Source organism: Triticum aestivum, chromosome 4D (genome assembly GCF_018294505.1).
Source record: "Triticum aestivum cultivar Chinese Spring chromosome 4D, IWGSC CS RefSeq v2.1, whole genome shotgun sequence".
Lineage (NCBI taxonomy): Eukaryota > Viridiplantae > Streptophyta > Magnoliopsida > Poales > Poaceae > Triticum > Triticum aestivum.
Genome location: NC_057805.1, coordinates 498973159 through 498993298, shown reverse-complemented (window position 1 = coordinate 498993298; position 20140 = coordinate 498973159). Strand labels below are relative to the sequence as shown.

Below are 20140 nucleotides of genomic sequence, written 5' to 3'. Positions count from 1 at the left end.
GCTTGGTGCACTAGCTCAATGAGGTTGGAGTAGGGTTGGAAGTCAGCGATTTTCTTGATAGGATGGTTGAGGCCATTCAAGAATCTTGCCATAGTTTGTTCCTCGTCTTCCGTGACATTAGCTCGAATCATGGCAATCTCCATCTCCTTGTAATACTCTTCAACGGACTTGGTGCCTTGCTTGAGAAGTTTCAATTTCTTGAATAAGTCGCAGCTATAGTGTGTTGGCACGAAGCACGCTCGCATGACATCTTTCATTTGGTTCCATGTTGTGATGGGTGGTTCGCCTTTGGCTACCCGTCTCTCAATGACTTGCTCCCACCAAATAAGAACATAATCTTGGAACTCAAGAGATGCCATGGCGATCTTCTTTTCCTCTTCATAGTTGTGGAGACGAAAGATCTTGTCGACTTTCAATGCCCATGAGAGATAGTCTTCAGGATCATTGCTTCCGGAAAACTTTGGCATGTAAAACTTGAGCTTGCCGTAGCGGTGTTCTCCATTGTGCGCTTGCCTATTGTGATGACGTTCTTGACAGGGAGGATTGTCAACCTCAAGTTGCTCTTGGCATGGACGATTCTCATGTTGCTCTTGCCGAACTTGTGGTTCTTGTCGAGATTGTTGCTCTTGCCGAGCTTGTGGAGCTTGGCGGTGCAATCGTGCTTGATATCGCCTCTCTTGTAATTCATCATGAAGTGCTTCTTCTTCTTCATCTACACGTCGGTTGCGGTCTCTTGTGTCTCGGAGGGCTTGTGCTTCATGTCGTTGTTGTTCTTGACGTATAGCGTTGTTGTCTTCCTTGAATTGGTGTTGGCATTGACATTCTTGCATTTGCTCTTGTTGGCGTTGGCGTTCTTGCGCTTGCTCGTGTTGGTGTTGGCGTTGCCTTTCTTGTGCATGCTCGAGGGTAGCTTGATTTTGACGATGCTGACGTTCTTGCTCTTCAAGTTGCTCTTGTGAACCGTTGCCATGTAGAGGATTTCGGTTTGCTTGACGGTCTTGGAGCACGGCTCGACAAAAAGTGTTTGATGTCGGTGTACTTGAGCCGGTGATAGAACTGGAAGAACGACGACTTGAGCGGCTTCGTCTATGTGATGACGAAGTGGAAGAAGATCGATTGACCATCAAAGTCCGTAGCTCTTCCATTTGAGTAGTCATGTTGGCATTGAGATCTTCCATGTGATGTGCAAGACTATTGTCGAAGTATTCCCTTGTTCGCTCTTCGGAATGCCTCAAGTCGATGGCGAATAGCTCAATGCGCTCATTCATGGCTTCACTCTCTTGGTGTAGAGCTCGTTGCTCACCAAATAGGTGAACCTTGGTGACGTAGTTGTTCGGTTCTTGATGCTCATCAAATAGCGGGTTTGAAGATGTAGTTGGCCTATCCATCATCGCAAGAAAATATGTGAGCTGGAGAAAGGAAGAACTCAAATGTACCTTATCCGATATTGAAGATGGATCAATGATCACTCAATAGAGTAGTAAGGAAATAGCACAATTGGTACCGATTTTGTCAATTCTCACACCTACACAAGTAAAGCCTTTGCAGGAGCTCTGTTAGGATGGTGGCACAAAATGTATGCAATTGCTAGCAAGACTCAATGATGTTGAAAATGATTCACAAATTTGCAAATGCAACAAGTAGACCAATAGCAATAAGAGGCACACGGAAACACACGCATGGATAGATAAATGTGGTTGTGCAACCAAGGAGTGAGCGGAAAATGTGAAATCCACGAAAAATGCTCTTGTCACACAATACTAGAGAGACGGTAATCGATTGCTCAATAGGCGGATACGAACTTGTGCACTACCTATAAGAGACAAAATGTAGCGACTTCCTATCACAAGTATGATATGTATGTATCATATTCTGGTGCTTTAACACTAGATGATCCAAAATGATCGAGTATGATATCATATGATATATGGTGATGAACTATGATATGATGCTATGGCTATTGCTTAGAAGCTTGTTTGAGTTTCTTTTGCTTAAAAGCTTTTTGGCTCTTTCTCTCTTTTGAGCTCTTTCTTTGGCCACTTTTGCAAACTTCACGAACCAAGATAGCAATTGTGTATGCGGGAACAACCTTGTGACTCAAGATATGATATGGGGTATGTATCTATGAACACTAAAGTGCACAAGTAGCGTGGCCCGCCAATACTCAAATGGCTAGTCTCGACAGTAAAGTTACGCAAAATGGGTTATGGGGTGACAATGCAATGGCAAGGGAGTACTCAAAGAGTCATTGATGTTACCGTCCTTGCTTACGGTTGTTGTCAAGTCGATGTGATATTTGATGAGGATGAAGGCGTGGTCGGTGTCGTAGGGCACGGTCTCCAGTACGTTGGAGAAGATGCCGCTGCCCCGTGGACAAAGTTGTCAAAGTTGCGGAAGCAGTAGAAGATGCGTAAACTCTATGTCTGGGTAGGAAGGTCCGGGCAAGACAGAAGTTCTGGAGTCCGGAAGTTCCAAGATGGCCGGAAGGTCCAGTGGCCGGACGTTCCAGGCGGGGCCGGAAGTTTCGATGGTCGCGAAAACAGATGAACAGGGAGATTTCAGATCTGGATTTGGGCGGAAAAAATGGAGAAAAACTCAAATCGGATGGGGAAAAGAAAAATTGTGGGAGTAGGGAAGGGTGGGGAAGCTAGATCTACGTGTTACACACGAAATCCATGGATCAAATCCAACAAAACTTCATCAAACCAACAAATCACAAAAAATTGGTATGTCTATTTTTGTGGGGATTTTCGAAATTGGGCAAAACAAAACAAAATTATTTAGGCTAGAAAAAGAGGTTGGGGGCTCCGAAATCGTGATCAACCAAAGCTCATGATACCATGTGATATGGGGCTAACCCGGTGTAGGCCAATCTTTCACGATTGGAAGGATCCCCAAGGATGAACACGAGGGGAAAACGCGAGGGAAAACAAGAGAAAACACTCAAATCAACAAGAAACAATCGCACATGTGCTAGATCCGAACACACAACGAGATACACGATCCAAAGTCAACAAAGGACGATACAAGAGGTAACTAGTTCATCTCCATAAGGAGGCCTTGAATCCTAGACGGATCTTCCCGTGAGGGGCCTTGAATCCACTTGGGGGATCTTCTGCGGAGAGGCCTCGGCCTCTCGTGGAGTCGGTAGCAAGTGGATGAGCACAGCTCTATCTCTCAAATGAGCTAAACATGTGCTAACCCTAAAACGGAGGTAGGAGAAGAGTATATATAGTCTAGGGGGGCGGAGCGGTACATGGGTCTCGGCCCGAGTCACTGCGCATAGGCAGGGCTGGAAGTTCCGGTCGCAGGAGGTTCCGGGCCAAGTTCAGGGCTGGTTCCGGCCTAACCAGAGAGTTGGCATGGCTAGATTTGGGCTGGAGTCCGGGGGCCGGAATTTTCGGGCCGGCCGGGTTGAAGATGTAGTTGGCCTATCCATCATCGCAAGCAAATATGTGAGCTCGAGAAAGGAAGAACTAGACCAAAGTCCGATGTTGAAGATGGATTAATGATCACTCAATAGTGTAGTAAGAAAATAGCACAATTGGTATCGATTCTTGTCAATTCTCACACCTACACAAGTAAAGCCTTTGGAGGATCTCGGTTAGGATGGTGGCACAAAATTTATGCAATTTCTAGCAAGACTCAATGATGTTGAAAATGATTCACCGAATGTTCTCCAAACACTCCAGAGTTCACCCCAACTATTAACTAATTAGTTGGGCAGAGGCGTGTCTATTGTTGATTAGTTTGTAGCTTCAATTGTTGTTGCTCGTGTCTATGTTAATAGTCTATTGTGTTTCGATAATTCAATTTATATATGTGATATGGCTATTTTTGTGGGGATTTTCAAAATTGGGCAAAACAAAACAAAATTAGTTAGGCTAGAAAAAGAGGTTGGGGGCTCCGAATCATGATCAACCAAAGCTCATGATACCATATGATACGGGGCTAACCTGGTGTAGGCCGATCTTTCACGATTGGAGAGATCCCCGAGGATGAACACGAAGAACACGAGGGGAAAACGCGAGGGGAAATGAGAGAAAACACTCAAATCAACAAGAGACGACCACACATGTGCTAGATCCGAACACACAACGAGATACACGATCCAAAGTCAACAAGGGACGATACAAGCGGTAACTAGTTCATCTCCATAAGGAGGCCTTGGATCCTAGATGGATCTTCCCGTGAGGGGCCTTGAATCCACTTGGGTAGGGCTGGAAAAAAAGCTCGAAGCTCGCGAGCTAAATGAGTAGCTCGTGACTCGGCTCGAATTGACTCGAACTCGAAGAATAACGAGTCGAGCCGAGCTTTAGTTTAAGATCGTTTATAGACCGAGTTAAACGAGCCAATCTCACGAGTACTCGTGCAACTCGTTAGGCTCGGTACAAAAGATCAGCCACCCCCAATCCAAAAAAAGATCAGCCACTCAGCACCTACATCCCAGGTGCACAACACAAGGCCCAACCGGCCAAGAGACTCATGTGTTACAATGAAAGTACAATTGTTTGGTGATGTATATATTTATTATATATACATAATCATTTTTATCATATTTGAGGTTTTATTTTCATATTTTAAAAAAGCTTAAAAAGCTAAACGAGCCAACTCACGAGTTATACGAGTTGAGCCAATCTTGGGTTTGAGCTCGTTATAGTAACGAGTCGAGTCGAGTCGAGCTAGCTCGTTAACGAAACAAGCTATAGCGAGTCGAGCCGAGCTGGCTCGACTCGGCTCGAATTCCAACCCTGCACTTGGGGGATCTTCTCCAGAGAGGCATCGGTCTCTCGTGGAGTCGGTAGCAAGTGGATGAGCATAGCTCTATCTCTCAAATGAGCTAAACATGTGCTAACCCTAAAATCGAGGTAGGAGAAGAGTATATATAGTCTAGGAGGACGAAGGGGTACATGGGCCTCGGCCCGAGTCACTACGCACAGGCAGGTATGGAAGTTCCGGGGCAGGCCAGAAGTTCCGGGCGCCAGAGGTTTCGGGGCAGGTTCTGGGCTGGTTCCGACCTAACCAGAGAGTTGGTACAGCTTGAGCTAGGCTAGAGTCCAGGGGGCGGAAGTTCCGGGCCGGCCGGAAGGTCCGGGCGAGGTTTCGGCCTGGTTCCGGGCTAGCCAAAGAGTTGGCACGCCCGGGCTCGTCTGGGACGTCGGGGGCGGAAGTTTCGGGCGGGCCGGAGGTTCTGGTTGGCCGGAAGCTCCGGGCTAACCAGAGAGTTGGCGCTCGTCCGGTCTTCTTCATCTCTCGACTCCGTGGCTCGTTCATTGCACCTGATTACACATAGTATTTCTGACTTAGGCAGTAACCATGTCTCACTCGAATGCAGGGGAAACTCAAGAAGGAGTGTTGTCACCTCGGATTGAATAGCACGTGCGCGACCCCTTGTCATGGGTCCACTTGGTGCTTGGATAGTTGAGGTAGTGTCCTTGGGGATGACCATGGGATGCTCCCCGCATCAGCTCTCCAGCGGTGTCTGTATGTCTTCTGTTTCCCTCGCAAGTGTTCATTTCCCTTTTCACATGCATACCTTGATCGTTGTCTTGTGTACTCTAAGGGCGGGCTTAAGCTCCATGGCTCTAGTAGAATTTGCTGAAACTGAAGTGAGGGAGGCTTTATTTTCCATGGACTCCAATAGAGCTCTAGGTCCAGACAACATCCTGGTAGAATTCTACCCATGTTGTTGGAATATGGTGAAAGAGGATATTATGCGACTTTCCAATATTTTCCATAAAGGGACACTTTATGTTCAGCGCCTAAATTATGGAATCATCACCTTGTTGCCTAAAATTTCTGGAGCCGATAGGATTCAGCAATTTTGTCCCATTTTCCTCCTTAGATGCCCATACAAGCTCCTTACATAAGCCATGGACCGTCGTGTCGCCAAATATGCCAATAAGTTGATTAGCCCCACTCAAAATGCATTTGTGAAAAGGAGGAATATCATGGATGGGATTCTCTCCTTGCATGAATTTCTCAACTACACCCATGTCAAGAAAAAAGTAGGAGTGGTACTTAAACTTGATTTTGAGAAGGCATATGACAAGGTAAATTGGGATTTTCTTCTAGAATGCCACAAAATGAGAGGGTTCAACGATACGTGGTGTGAATGGATCAAAAAAATCCTACACAATGGTACTATTAGTATTAAGCTTAATAACTGTGTGGGCCATTATTTCAAGTGCCAAGGGAGGGACCCTCTATCGCCTTTTCTGTTTAACCTTGCTGTTGATTGCTTAACTAAAATGATTAAAAATGCTCAAACAATAACTTGATTGTTGGGATGGCCCCTGATCTCATCCCTAATGGGATTGCGGTGTTGATTTATGCGGATGACAATATTATTTGCTTGGACCATGATTTTGATAAAGCTATTAATCTCAAACTCCTCATGTCTATCTTTGAGATGATGTCGGGGGGGGGGGGGGGGGGGGGGGGGGGGCACACTCTCCTTAACTCTGTTATCTCTCAAATTTCCCTTTACCACATGTCTATGTGTCTTATGCATAAGAGCATTTTTTGCGCCGCCTGGGGGGCTGCCGGCGAAAACTTCGGCCTGGGGTGGAATTTTTTTCCACTCGTTGCGCCCTGAGGAGCACGGAGGCGAGGCGGCCCGGCGAGGGAGGTGCGCGGCGGAGAGAAGAGCCGGGCGAGGACGGCGCGCGGCGGACCGGCGGGGATCTGTCGAGCTTTTCCTCGGGTCGCTCGTCTCGTCGTACGCGGGCGCAGGTGGACGCCGCGGTGCTCTGGCGGGCGCAGGTGGACACCAAGGCGTGGGCGGAGGAGCGCGGCCACGAGGCGGCGCTGGCGCGGCGGCACAGGCCAGAGCGGGACAGCAGCGCGGCGCGCCTCAGCAAGAGAAGAAAGGCGGCTGGCGGCTCGGACGCGGGGTCGCGCTGGGACGGCTCAACAGCGGGGCCGGCGAGATGGCTGGCCAACGCGCCCCGCTCGCACCGGCGCGCGCCCTGGCCGCGGTCGCTCGCCGCTGCACCGAGTGGCCCGTGCCCCGCCCGCACCGGCGCGCGCCCTGGACGCCACGGCAAGCTGGACGCCACGGCGGCGGCAGCCCGCGCCCGCGCGGACCCCACGCAGCGGCAGCGGCAGCGAAGGGGGAGGCGGCGGGGGCGGGGCTGAGCGTGAGGAGGATTTGGGGCGGCAAGCTCGGCGGGCGGAGGAGGTGGGGCGGAGGAGGCGGGCGGCGAGGAGGTGGGGCGGTGGAGGAGGCCAACGCGCGAGACCTCCAAGCGAGGACGCCATGGACGAGCTCCCCGCCTCCCTGCGTGCTCCGGCGCCCTCCCCGCGAGCTCACGCGGCCGCCGTGACGCCCGCGCTCACCAGCTCCGGCGCCCTGCTCGCCGCGCCCATCCCGTCCCGTGCGTGCGCGCCTGCTTGCCTCGGTGGTTGGGGATGGGGGAGTGTGGCCGAGCACGTGGGTGGGCCTGGAGAAAAGGGAGGGAGAGAGAGAGGAGAGAGGGAGGTGGGACACTGACAATGGATCATTTGCATGCAAATAATATTGCCGGCGTCCCAGCTGCCCCCCGAGGGGCTGGGTTTCGCCTGTGCTCGCGGCTGTATTTTACCTCAAATCCGGCGAAAACTGGGCGCTTGAGGTGACGAGTGGAGATGCTCTAAGACCTTTATGGATAAATTAGATAAACATAGAAGAAGGTTTTTCTGGCAGGGGTCTAATAAGAAAAAGAGATACTATCTAGTCAAATGGGGCAGGATTTGTAGATCTAAAAATAAGGGAGGTTTAGGTGTAAAAGACGTGAGGAACAGAACAACATTTTAATGGTGAAGTGCTGGTGGAAGTTAGATGCCCAAAAGGGTATTTGGCAAGATATTATTAAAGCCAAATATCTGAAAAACTACTCTATCGCTACCGTTAAACCCAGATTCTCTGATCCCCTGTTGGAAGGCCATCCTCAAGGTTAAAGACCTTTATATGATGGGGCGAAGAATACACATTGGAGCTAGTGATATCACTAGGCTTTGGAAATACCCTATCAAGCGGCTTATTCCCCTTTGTGATAAATGCCCACAACTATTTGATATATGCAATGTACAGGACTGCACCGTCAATCGGGTGGGTGCCGTCGAAGTCTCCTCTTTCTTCAGAAGGAGGTTAACCGCTGATCTTTCTTCTCAATGGCTAAACATTAAAAAATTGATCGTGATTCTTCATCACTCGGAGGTTGGTGGCTCGGTCTATTGGGGACTTAACAATATTGTCAAATATTCCACCAAGTCTATGTACAAATGGTTAGAAAAGCCATTAAGTGGTGGTAGCTACAAATGGATTTGGGAAGACAAGATCCCATTGAAAATCCAGATTTTCTTATGGCAAGAGTTCCAGAATGCGGTGCTCACTAGGCAAGTGATGCAAGCTGTTCCTTTTGTAAGGAGGTGGAATCCTCACAACACTTGTTCTTTACCTGTCCCGTCACACGAATTGATTGGAGTGGTGATGGGGACCGACATGTGTCCTAATAATCATTGGCAATTCTTTGCTTGGTGCAAGAAGTTCCTTCCTGATGGGGATAGATTCTATACAGTCGGGTTGGCCGCGGTCACATGGGCTATTTGGCTAGCTCGAAACCGAGCTACATTTGAGCATAAGAAGATTAAAACTCCATTTGAGATTGTTTTTCCCACTTGTTCTTTTCTCTTGTAGTGGGCAGGTCTTCAGAAGGAGAGCGACACGGTGATCTTGCGCGGAGGCACGGAGCTGCTGCATAGCAACATGATGAACTTGATGAAGATTCGCGCGGTTGCTAAGAGCTCGATCGATGGATGGTAGAGGTGCTGCTGTGAAGTCTGTGTGTCTTCAGCTCGTCCTGTGGTGCATCTCAATTCTGTTCTTTTCGTGCTGCTATTTTTTTCGAAACGGAGGCAAAAGATTTGCCTCATCTCATTAATTAAGAAGAGTTTTGAATTACATGACTGACCGCCCGTAGATGGCCCGAAACCGATAAGCCTACTCTCGCGGCATAAGAGAACTCAGACGTTTGGCCCCTGCCAACCCCCAAAGTCTGACCTCCGCCTTGATTCTAGACGTGATTACATTTGGCATGGCGGACACCATCCTAAATACTCTCGCATTCCGCTCGTTCCAAATCTCCCATGAAACCAACATGACGAGAGATGCGAGGCCCTTTCTCACATTACCATTGATGCCTACCATGTGGTGCCACCAATCGTTGACGCTGTTGAAGCTACTCCAGTCGGTGATGTGCACACCGGTCAAACCCATCCAAGTCTTAATCTCCGTCCAAATGCGTACCGTGTATCGATAGCGGAAGATGATGTGTGCCGCCGTCTCTGGCTCCCTCTTGCATAACTGGCATAGGCCGCAATTTGGCCATCCTCTCCGTTGAAGCCTGTCCGCCGTCCAAACACGGTCTTGAATGATAAGCCAAGCAAAGAATTTATGCTTTGGCGGCGCCCAATTGTTCCACACTGCAGACTTCATTTTCGATGCAGTGGAGTCGTCGAGTTGAGCTTTGTAAGCCGACGATGCCGTGTACTCACCGGAAGGCGAAAGCTTCCAAACAATCTCATCATCCACCCCCTCATCAAGGAAGACCTCTCGTAATCCAACCCAAAGCTCGTAGTATTCAAGGATGTGCTGAATTGTGAGCCCAGAATTTGTGTTGATGTTGGCAATCCACTTGTTGAGATCCAAAGCCCCATGGATGGTGTCATTCTTGTGTTTGGAAATTGCAAAAATGGAGGGAGCGATGTCTTTTGGCTTGCGACCCCCAAGCCAAGGGGAGTGCCAGAAAGAGGCCCTTTGCCCGTTGCCAACAGTGATGGAAGTGCACTCATAAAACAGCGCCATGTCCTCTTCATCGCACGGGTGCCCCAAATCAACCCAAGCTCTTTCCGCGTCCTTACAAACCAACCAAGGCCATCTGAGCCGTAAGGAACGTGCAAATTTTTCCATGTCCAGGATGCCTAGGCCGCCCATGCCCTTGGGCGTACAAACTTTCTCCCATCTTATCTTACATTTACCTCCAGAAACTTTATCCGTGCCTCCCCAAAGAAAAGCTCGCTGCAGCTTGACGATGGACGCCATCATTCCTTTGGGCACCACAAGCGAAGTGAGGTGGTGGATGGCCTGCGAAGTGATAACCGACTTTACCCACGTGCTCCTCCCAGCCATCGTAATGTACTTTCCCTGGCCAATCATGATCTTTCCAGCAATCTTATCAAGCAAATGCTGGAAGTCCACAACCCGCAAACGATGAATGGATAGCGGAAGGCCGAGGTAACGCAAGGGGAACTGAGCTCTGACCGCTGGGAAGGCACCCAAAATCATGTCAAGGTCGACATTGGAGCATCTAATAGGGGCCACCAAACTCTTGTTAATGTTCGTAACTAGGCCGGTGACGTTTCCAAAGCTTTGAAGTATGGTGGCAAGCATATCCACATCCTCCTTGATAGGCTCCAAGAATATGGCATCGTCGTCCGCGTATAGGGAGGTGCGAAGGCGGGCACCACGTCCACGTAATCTGTGTAGGTCTCCATTCTCTGTTGCCACGTCCAAGATTTGCTGAAGGGGGTCAATAGCAAGGACAAACAGAAGGGGAGACAGTGGGTCCCCCTGCCGGAGGCCCTGCCCATGCTGGATAGGATTGCCAGGAACACCGTTGAGAAGAACCCTCGATGTAGACGTCCGAAGAAGGGCCGTGATCCACTCACGAAACCTCGAAGGAAAACCTCTCCTCTGCAACAGGTCGAGAAGATATTCCCATCTAACTGAATCAAAAGCCTTCTTGATGTCCAACTTGAGCAAGAGTGATGGCGTGTTTGTTCGTTGGAGTCGGCGAGCATAGTTGCGAACATACATGAAGTTGTCGTGGATGCACTGAGATTTGATGAATGCACTCTGAGCACGGGATACGAGGATATCCATAAAAGGGGTGAGCCTCAACGCCATCACCTTGGCCACAATCTTGGCGACGGCATGGATCAAACTGATAGGCCTAAAGTCCGTGATCGCCTCAGCCCCCTCCTTCTTTGGCAAGAGAACCACATTTGCGGAGTTGAGCCAGTGAAAGTTGTCCGCATGCAAACTCGAGAAGGCGGAGATGACCTTCATAAGATCGTCCTTTATAATTGGCCAGCAGCTCTTGAAGAATGCCCCAGTAAAGCCGTCAGGCCCGGGAGCCTTGTCGCTAGGCATAGCCTTGATGGCTGCAATCACCTCCTCGTCCGTCATCTCATCCCCAAGACTGGAAAGATCACAATCTGTAAAGTGGAGGAGTTGCCAATTGAAGTCTGTGGTTCTGCGTGGCCCTTTGCTCAAAGCGGTGGTGAAGTGCTGGTACATAATATTCTCCTTATCCTCATGCTTCGTAACCCAACCAGCCCCGTTGCTCAACTTGTGTATGAAATTCTTGCGCCTTCTCCCATTAATCTTCAAGTGAAAAAATTTGGTGTTGGCGTCCCCCTCCTTCAAGTTACGGATGTGGGCACACTGCCTTTTCCTAGCCCTCTCAAGAACCGCCAAACTGATGACGCGCCTCTTAAGCCGCTTACGAAGGTCAAACTCCTCCGGCGAGAGGGAGCGCGACTCCTGAGCGATGTCCAATCTGAGAATAATTTGAAGTGCCATGTGAAGGTGCAGCCTTGCATTTGAGGAGAAGGATTGACTCCATTTTCTCAACCGGACAGCGGTTGTCCGAAGCTTATGGAAGAGGATTTGACAAGGCTCGTAGTGGGGGGTCGAAGCAGCCCAAGCATCAGAGACAGTCTCTTGAAAACCCGGCATCTTGATCCAAAAGTTCTCGAACTTGAAGCTTCTAGGCTTTTTGGGGCCAATTATAGGTGCCAACAGCATGGGGCAATGGTCAGACAGGGACGAAGATAAGGCATGCAAGATGTGATTTTGGAATTCAATGTCCCATTCGGCGTTGCAAAACACACTGTCAAGTTTGCTCATGGTGGGATTTTGCCGCTCATTACTCCAAGTGAAACGACGATTTTGAAGGTGAATCTCGCGTAGATCACAACCATGAAGCGTGGCGCGGAACCGGTTGATACGATTGCGGTTGACGTTCCTCTTGTTCTTGTCTCTTGCACGGTAAATTTGATTGAAATCCCCATTTACAAGCCACTTTCCTCCATGCCCCGGCTTGTGAGCCACAAGCTCCTCGAAAAAAAATCTCTTTTTGATTGCTCTCAGTTGGGCCATACACGGAGGTGAGGCGAAAGGAGCTCTCCTCCCGGACAGTGGTAACTGTAAGAGAGAGGCAGTAGATGCCCATGATGATGTCCGAGATGCGGAAGAGATCGTCATTCCAAAGAATTGCAATTCCTCCTCTAGTGCCGGTTGCCGGCCTCTGTGCAAATCCTCTCATCCTAAAACCGCCGAGATAAGCTGATGTTGCCGCGTCCAAGTCCTGCAATTTTGTCTCCTGAAGACAAGCAATGTTGCAAGCCGATGCGACAATGGACTCATGCACTGCAGTCCGCCTGGCCGGACAGTTTAGGCCTCTGACGTTCCAGTTGACAATAGAAAGATCGTCGTCATTCATTGGGAAACTTGGTGGTGTACCAACAGGCCAACAACAAGGAGAACAAAGTAACACGGGCAATCTTGCTTTGGGCGAAACAGATCAGGAGACATAATACATCCATACACGGCCCAAAGCACAAAAGCATCAGTCCAGCAGACTTGGGCGTGCTCACTAGCACATACATAGTATGTTGTACTAACATTTGAAACTTGGACGACCCCAAACAACAGCATAGCTGCACACATTAGCTCACTGGATCATCTCCATGTACCTCCTGGTCCAGGGCGTCCTGCCCACCCCGGCGCATCAGGGCTTCCTCCATGGCCCCGGCTTGCTCACAATCCAGGCGAAAAAGGGCACGCAGGGCTGCCACAGCTGTAGAGGGGAGCTTCTGCTTGAACATACAGACGAACTCGTCAATGGCATGCTCGGTGACCTGCTCCGCACCATCCACTATGCCAAGACGACGACACAAATTTCGCTCGGCCATCTTCGCTATGGGCATGCCCCGGCGGCTACTCTTGATCCTGATACTGCTCCGTCGCACCGTGTATCCAACAGCAAATGTCTTCCTCCTGTTTCTGTTCGCAGGTGGAGGCGTCGGCGCCGTGCTGATAAGAGGTGATTGTGCAGGTACAAACAAGGCATCGTCAGCCAACACCCTTTCTGAAGAAACCAGGGACAACGACCCGGACAACACTCTGCCGTCACCACGACGAGGTGGCAAGGGAGTACGTGCCGGCGAGCCATCCGCGAAGAGCGGCGTTAAGGTCTCCGGCCAGTCTTTCGACACCTCAAAGTCGCGTGCAAGCGGCGACGTTGCCGGCGTATAATAGGAATCGAGACCTGGAGGTAGCTCACGGTCTTCGCCCGCGTCCGCACACGATGAAGACAGCAGAGGACCGGCGAGGCGTGACGGCGTTCGGATCTTCAGAGCTGCCAGTGTAGGTACCGGTGGAATGACTGTGATGTTGGGCGCACTATGAACATCACTCAACGGAGTTGGGGCCGTCACAGCAGCAGGCGTGGCGTCAGAGGAGGCTTCGAAGCCAGGTGGGCGCTCCGGGGTAAGGCCGCAGGAACTGCTGGCCCTGACCGGACTTGCAATGCGCGACGATGCCTTTGGGCTATCACGATGGAGCAGCAGCATCAGCCCGGAGCCGTCCTTTGGGGATGTTGCCTGCGAGGGCAGCACAGAGGTTGGGGAGGATGGCGAGCGTCTCTGATGACACTGGTTGCGGCTGCACTCCGCAATGTCGACGACGCCGGACTGCTGCACCGGCTTGCACACGACCTTGACGTCCGCGGCCCGTGCGCCAATCACAGAAGCGAGAGCTTCAGCAGCGGCCTGACATGAGACACTGGATTGTGCTCCAGCGAGCCAAACGACCGCCGCACATGTGGAACCGAGAGCAGCCTCCATCTGCAATTCTGGAGCAGCTGGAATCACCCCGATCCCAGAGGTGACACCAGGCCGAGGTACTGCAGGCGCCGGCAAGTGACACACTTGAGCTTGAGGAGCTTGAGGAGTAGGCCATCCACGAGCAGGGACCTGGGGAGCGGCGGCCCCGTGAGCGTGAGGCCTGGGAGGAGCAGCAACCGGACGCCGCTGCGGCGACAGGGAGCTGAGTGGGCGCCAAGCGTTCTTGCATCCCCGCGCACGATGACCGGGCCGGAGGTAGTGGGAGCATCTGAAGGGATCCCTACAAAGAGCAGCGCGATGACCCGGGGCGAGGCATCGGCAGCACCTCCCAGCCATCCAGGCGGGGAGAGGACGCCGAGCGGGTGCTGGAGCAGGAGGCAGACCGCGCGGACCTCGTCGAGATGACACCAGCTGCAATCCGTCGCTGGCCAAATCCGACTCGCGCCCGGCGCCTCCCACAGCAGTCGGCGAGGAAGATACGGGTCCGGCGTTGGAGAAGCACGCGAGCCATCCACCCATGCCGTGAGCGATGCTGGCGGCAGGAGCAGGCGCGAGCACTGATGAGGGCGGAGATCCAGTCGGTGGAGGTGCTGTGCAGCAGACCGGGGCTGTCTGGCGCGCGCGCCCGTCGATCTGCAGCTCACCCGGACGAAGGAACACAGGAGGGGGACCTGGGACGACCTCAGCAGAGAGGCCGAGCGTCGGAGCAGCGGCCAGATCCAGAACAGGTCGGCCGGCCGGGGAAAGGTTGGAGAAGACCTGCGGCTGGAACCTGCGGGCACGACAGACGGGGGCGGCGGCAGGGGCGTCCGAGGCAGGACTGGAGGTGTGCGGCGGCGCCGGAGTGTCCGCCGCCGAAGGAGCTTGGTCGCTGGGTTGGGAGCTCATCTCGTTCTCACATCAGTTCGTGCTGCTATTTTATTGTGAGACAGATTGCTGGTCTCACTCCTGGTTTTGTCCCCTGATGCTTCTCTTTTATTAGTTGGATGTTTCTGGTGATGTAATAGAGCGTAGTTTTTACTCTGAACTTTTGGTGCTGCCAGGTTTTCGCCCCATAATGCTCGTTTCGATATCGAAAGTGGGTTTCCTGGTAATTGCTTTGAACTCACTCACTCGTCACTCCCTTCCCCTTCTCCTGCTTATCTGTAAGACTCTCCGTGGCTCCGACGGCAGCCTCCGCGGTCGGTGTCCAGGGTGCGCCGAAGGACCAGCAACAGGCGTCCACCTGGCGATGGTAAGGCTCTTAGCTTGAAAAAAAAATCTGCCCTGGTTCGTTTTCGGAGGGATTCTGACCTCCTGAATCTTGATAGTAGTCTGAAACAGTGCTGTGGCAAAACTGGATGCACTGCCATGCGAAACATCTGAGCAAATATATGCACCTCGAGAGAAGGCCAAATTTCCAGTCAATCAACAGCCAGAACAAATCTCCCGCCAACAACAAGCAAAGCCGGTCACATGTTCTGGTGATTATAACTACATGAAACTAATAAAGTACTAGTAGTATAACCATATTAGCTGGGCATGTATCTAGTTAGACAGGTGCATCCACCTGCTGTCAGAGCCTACCTCGCCTCCTCTGACGGAGAAAACGATGATCAACTAACACCACCTCACTTCACCCTAATCCGTTCCCGATGAATACACACATCATCACACGACATCTAAAGCTACATGATGTGCACGGGAACACTCCTGGTGGCCATTCTTGAGTGCAGTCACCCCAGGCTGGTCCTCTGCGCAGATATCATCTGAGCTTTTTATGTGGCTTAGCGCCCTTTTGGCGTAAACTGTAAAGGCGATAGTGAGGACAACGGCAACGACGAACGAGATTATGTTGTATGTTAGCTCCACCGGCGTCATCTTATACTTGCCATACTTCACATCGGCCAACGTGCGTATTAGCCGTCCGCTGCATAAGCATTAGCAAGATTAGTAACTCATCAATACTTCTGGAAACCAGACGTAACTGCTCTGCACTCAGCAACTCCTACAAAGACAAGCTCCTCTTTGCATCTGGATACTGAACTTGAGTAATATATTCAGGTAGGGCTAGCTCAAATCCAAAATGCATGATACCTATAAAGTGTGCAATCAAACTTCTCTATCTTAAACAGCTAACTGATAAGAAAAAACTAGTATTTGGGACTTGTTTGGTAGAAACTGTACCATCAGATTTGGCATAGAGAACAATTTCTTCACAGTTATTTTTTTTTTTACTTGCATATACGCATACAGATTAATGGTACTTCTGGAAATCAGATTGGTGCACTCACAACCCTGAAAAGACAAATATGTATGAGCGCTTGCGTCTATACTGTGTCCAAAAAAAAAACCTGAAAAGACAAGCTTCTCTCTGTTTGGGTTGGTTACAATTCACCATCCTTATCAATATTGCTAGTCTAGAAGAAAAAAAAATAGCTTTTTCCAACTTATCAAGAGCACAAATGTATAGATTATTAGATTATGACGCTTGTCTACCAAATAATGCTCCATTGTTGAACTCCATTGGAAAATAATCAGTCGCCAATCCATGTACTATTTGTTAAGGGCATTAATCAGATGACAGATGAACATTAGGGGGGCATATATAAACCTAGATGGCCTCAATAGTCTATGACAAAATGATACTCAATTGACCAAATCACTATTTGTAATGTGAATATCTGTGTATACCTATAGATATAGATGAATGCCTCAGGTACCATTCCGGCAATTGAACCACATAGGTAAGGATTGAACTTGATTTCTGTCACGGTTACGGCATAGTTAAAAATTGTATATGGAAATGGTGAGATTCTGAATAGTGCAACAACTCGAAACTGCTGGAACCAGTTCCCTTCGCCAGCAAGCTGTATTAGAGCTATCTGCTGAGGCCATCTCTTTAACCATGCCTGCATTAGAAAAAGGAACAAACCAGATAAGAAGAAGAACAGTAAGGCATAGCTCCTTAGTGAAAAGATGCAAGTCTGAGAAATTTTACATGTAGACGTTTGCGGAACAATGAGCCGATCCAATATGATGCAACCATGCCAAGAGTAGTCCCAACCATAATAATCAAGAAACCCCAGCCATAACCGAAGATCATTCCTGCTAACCACATAGAAGGTCCAGAAGGGACTAAGATGAGTGGGAGGAGAGCCAAAGATGCGACAAGGACAAGAGCCAATACAGGACGGCCAAAGGCGCTTGCTTCCCATTGCATGATTGGCAACAGAACCTGCAACAAACAGAAGAATATACATGAATATTGCCGTAGATGTTCTGTTTCAACAACTCAACTCAAAATGTCTCGTAAAAAAAGAGAATAAGATCAAAAGAGTATACATGCACAACATAGCTCAAAAACATGATACAATTGATATTTTCATAATACAAATAAAATATCCCTCAAAGTTCAGTATGCCACATATGCACTCACTAAGCAAATAGCATTCTAGTTATATGACCCAACCAGAATATTCATGTCAATGTACTAGTCTAACAGTAATTCCTAACCATTACAAGCTGAACCCTGAGCATATGCTTGAGACCTAAGCATATGTGACAAAAGGAAACATATAACAGACATGTTCAACAAAGACCAAAAGTACTAAGTTGAATGCATCACTGGTGCTGGTTCAAGTATAGTAAAGGACAACCAAAGAAATTTAATGAGCAGTGTGATAATGGCATCAAGCTTTCTGATTGTCCCATGGAAATTATATATGCATGCCACCTTAAAGTTCCTGATTATAGTAAGAAAATAAAATGGACCACGACTGACTGATCAAAAGATCACAGCCCAAAATGGCAATTACTACTGAAGAGCCAACCAACAAGCCAACATCAGTTGGTTTTGAAAGGCATTTTGTGAAATTCAGTGAAAGGTAACTAGAAGAATGAAAGTCTACTGACATCCCAGTGGCATATGCCAAAAATTACCCTCCCAAGAGATTTCCTTTTGCACAGAAAGTATGAGCGCCTCACCTTCTGAAAGGCAAAGGGGACTCCAAATTTCACGAAGATATAAGATGCTAATATAAGAAGGAAGCAGCCAAGCAGAACTTTCATCCACCAAATGAAGTGTCTTGACTTTGGTTGCTCAGGAATTTCTGTGTTGTTGTCAGCTGTTGCATGTTGAGCTGGTGTCACCAGCCTCGCATATTCGTCGTCCTTCATGTTTGATGCCACAGCTGAAGAGCTTGGCATGCTTGCGACCGTCTCACCAGCTCTGTGTACAAGCCAAGAAATATTAGGAAATAAAGGTACTGATACAGCACACGAACAAATCTTATTAATTTGTGCCATAGTTGTAGGGTTAAGGTTGACATGTGACGATCCTTATCTAAATTAGAGTTGCACAGGCCCAACTCCTTGTTATTTCCTTAAAACAGTAATCCGTGAGAGCTTATTTACACACATAACTGAACTCACACTCAAATGCACTGGTTTAGCTGGCATGGCGTAGTGTAGCAAACGGTCGCTCAATCATGATATTCAAAGTAGCATTGGATGTAACATGCTAATGTAAGTAAGATTCCCAAACTGGATACATCATTAGATCCTTCTCAAAGCAAAACTTAAGAGTAATGTGACTCATATCCTAGTCCAAGTAGGAATGGAGATCTGTGCTACAAGGATTCCTAAATGAATCCTGGGCTCATGAGACACCTGTTATCTTCAAAACCATGGTACCCGGGCACAGGGAACCCAACCAACAACCGAAAGGAAAATAAGATCATATAATCTGAAGCCAATATCAGAATGTAACATGCTCATAAGTTGCCTGAATTATGCTAGAACCTCAGTCACCTTTTTAAGCCCTTGGACCAAGATCCGACCATTTTCATCCAAAATCCCAACCTCACCCCACATATCAAACTAAGAACTGCAGATACATGTTTGCTGAAATTGCAAACTTACAATGTCTATGAGATGTGCAATTTTTAAGGAAACCAAGATTTACGGAAACTTTGGACAACCGAGGATGAGGAAAAAGATGACATAAACCAAGCGTAAGATCGTTAGGTACTAAGAATCTGAAAAGGATCGCTCCTCTTTGCTGTCATTCCTCCTAAGTTCCGAATGCATGGGTCATATTGAAACATAGCTGGTGCACGGGATTAGGCTGGTAGTAACAGGTAGCAATCCCATGCCCCACAGCTCTAATCAATGGTGGGTGGGCGGCAGCGTGAAATGATCCCCATCCCGGAGCCACCGCCCAGACAGACAGCGGTGGATGGCCAGCTGCAGGAGCAGAGTGAGCAGCAGCAGGTGGGGTGGGGTGGGGGGCCAGTATGCCAGACGAGAACCACACAAAAATCTTAGTACTAGTAGTACTTCGTTTATTTAATCACTACTTTATCATTTTTGTTCCAACAAACTAGTAACAAAGGTGGATGGGAATAATAACCAAAGAATAATAGCAAAGCAAGATGACCCCGTTTCCGCTCGCTTGGAAGGCGGCCTCGAGATGGGTAGTAGCTACAGCGAAAGTAAGCCACGATTTGGCGTACCTAAACCTATGTTTGGGGCAGTAACAAGGGAATAACAGATTGATAAACCTCCGAACGGGAATCTGGCCGCGACCTAACTGCTTACCACCCAAGCCCTGACGCCTAGAGGAGACGAGCCTCTCGCCGGAATCGCTCGCCCAAAAATGAAAATCCGAGCAGGAAAAAATCAATAAAAGCAGCCGAGACCGCGGCGGCTGGAGAGAGGAGAGGTGCGCGCTCGCTACCTGGGTGCCTCCCCGGGCTCAATGTCAAGAGGGAGCACGCGCGCCATGCCGAGGGCGGAGATCGATCCAGAGCTTTGCTTCTTCCTCCTCCCCTTCTCCGTCGCTTCTGGAAGCTCGCGGCGGAGGGGAACAATGAAAGCGGCAAAGGGAGGGGGGAGAGGGGAAAAGAGAGAGCGCGTACTGCGAATGCGAAACAAAAAGCAAAAGGCAAAAATGCTGGGCGGGGCCGGGGAAAGTACCTGAATGCCCCGCACTATTGGGGGTTGGACCGGTTGGTTAGCCCACGTGGACGGCGGGACGAAACTGCCCCTGCCCTCGGGGAAGCGGAATATTCGACGGGGTGCGACTCGTGTCTCTGGCGCGGCGGGTCCACCCAGGGAGCCGAGCTGCGGAGGTCCTCGTGCCGACTGCCGTGCCGCTCGCTCGTGAAATTCGAGTTTCCCACCACGTGACACGTATCACGCCGTG

At 49.6% G+C, this 20140-nt stretch overlaps 1 protein-coding gene across 1 annotated transcript; it reads right to left on the bottom strand.

Annotated features, from left to right (window-relative positions):
- Positions 1 to 15299: 15299 nt before the first annotated feature.
- On the bottom strand, positions 15300 to 19909 carry LOC123099012 (TVP38/TMEM64 family membrane protein slr0305). The gene is made up of 5 exons (XM_044521120.1): positions 19673 to 19909; positions 17920 to 18163; positions 16934 to 17170; positions 16627 to 16844; positions 15300 to 15862 (listed from the first exon to the last, which is right to left on the bottom strand). The coding sequence occupies exons 1-5, from the start codon at positions 19717 to 19719 to the stop codon at positions 15604 to 15606; spliced, it is 1005 nt and encodes a 334-aa protein (XP_044377055.1). The 5' UTR covers positions 19720 to 19909; the 3' UTR covers positions 15300 to 15603.
- Between the last annotated feature and the right edge of the window lie 231 nt (positions 19910 to 20140).

Excerpts from the sequence above, each read along its gene's own strand:
- LOC123099012 (XM_044521120.1), bottom strand. The coding sequence starts at position 19,719 with ATGGCGCGCGTGCTCCCTCTTGACATTGAGCCCGGGGAGGCACCCAG. Across the intron at positions 18,164-19,672 it reads GAGCCCGGGGAGGCACCCAG|AGCTGGTGAGACGGTCGCAA; the intron begins GTAGCGAGCGCG and ends GCTTGTACACAG. Across the intron at positions 16,845-16,933 it reads TGTTCCGCAAACGTCTACAT|GCATGGTTAAAGAGATGGCC; the intron begins GTAAAATTTCTC and ends TTTCTAATGCAG.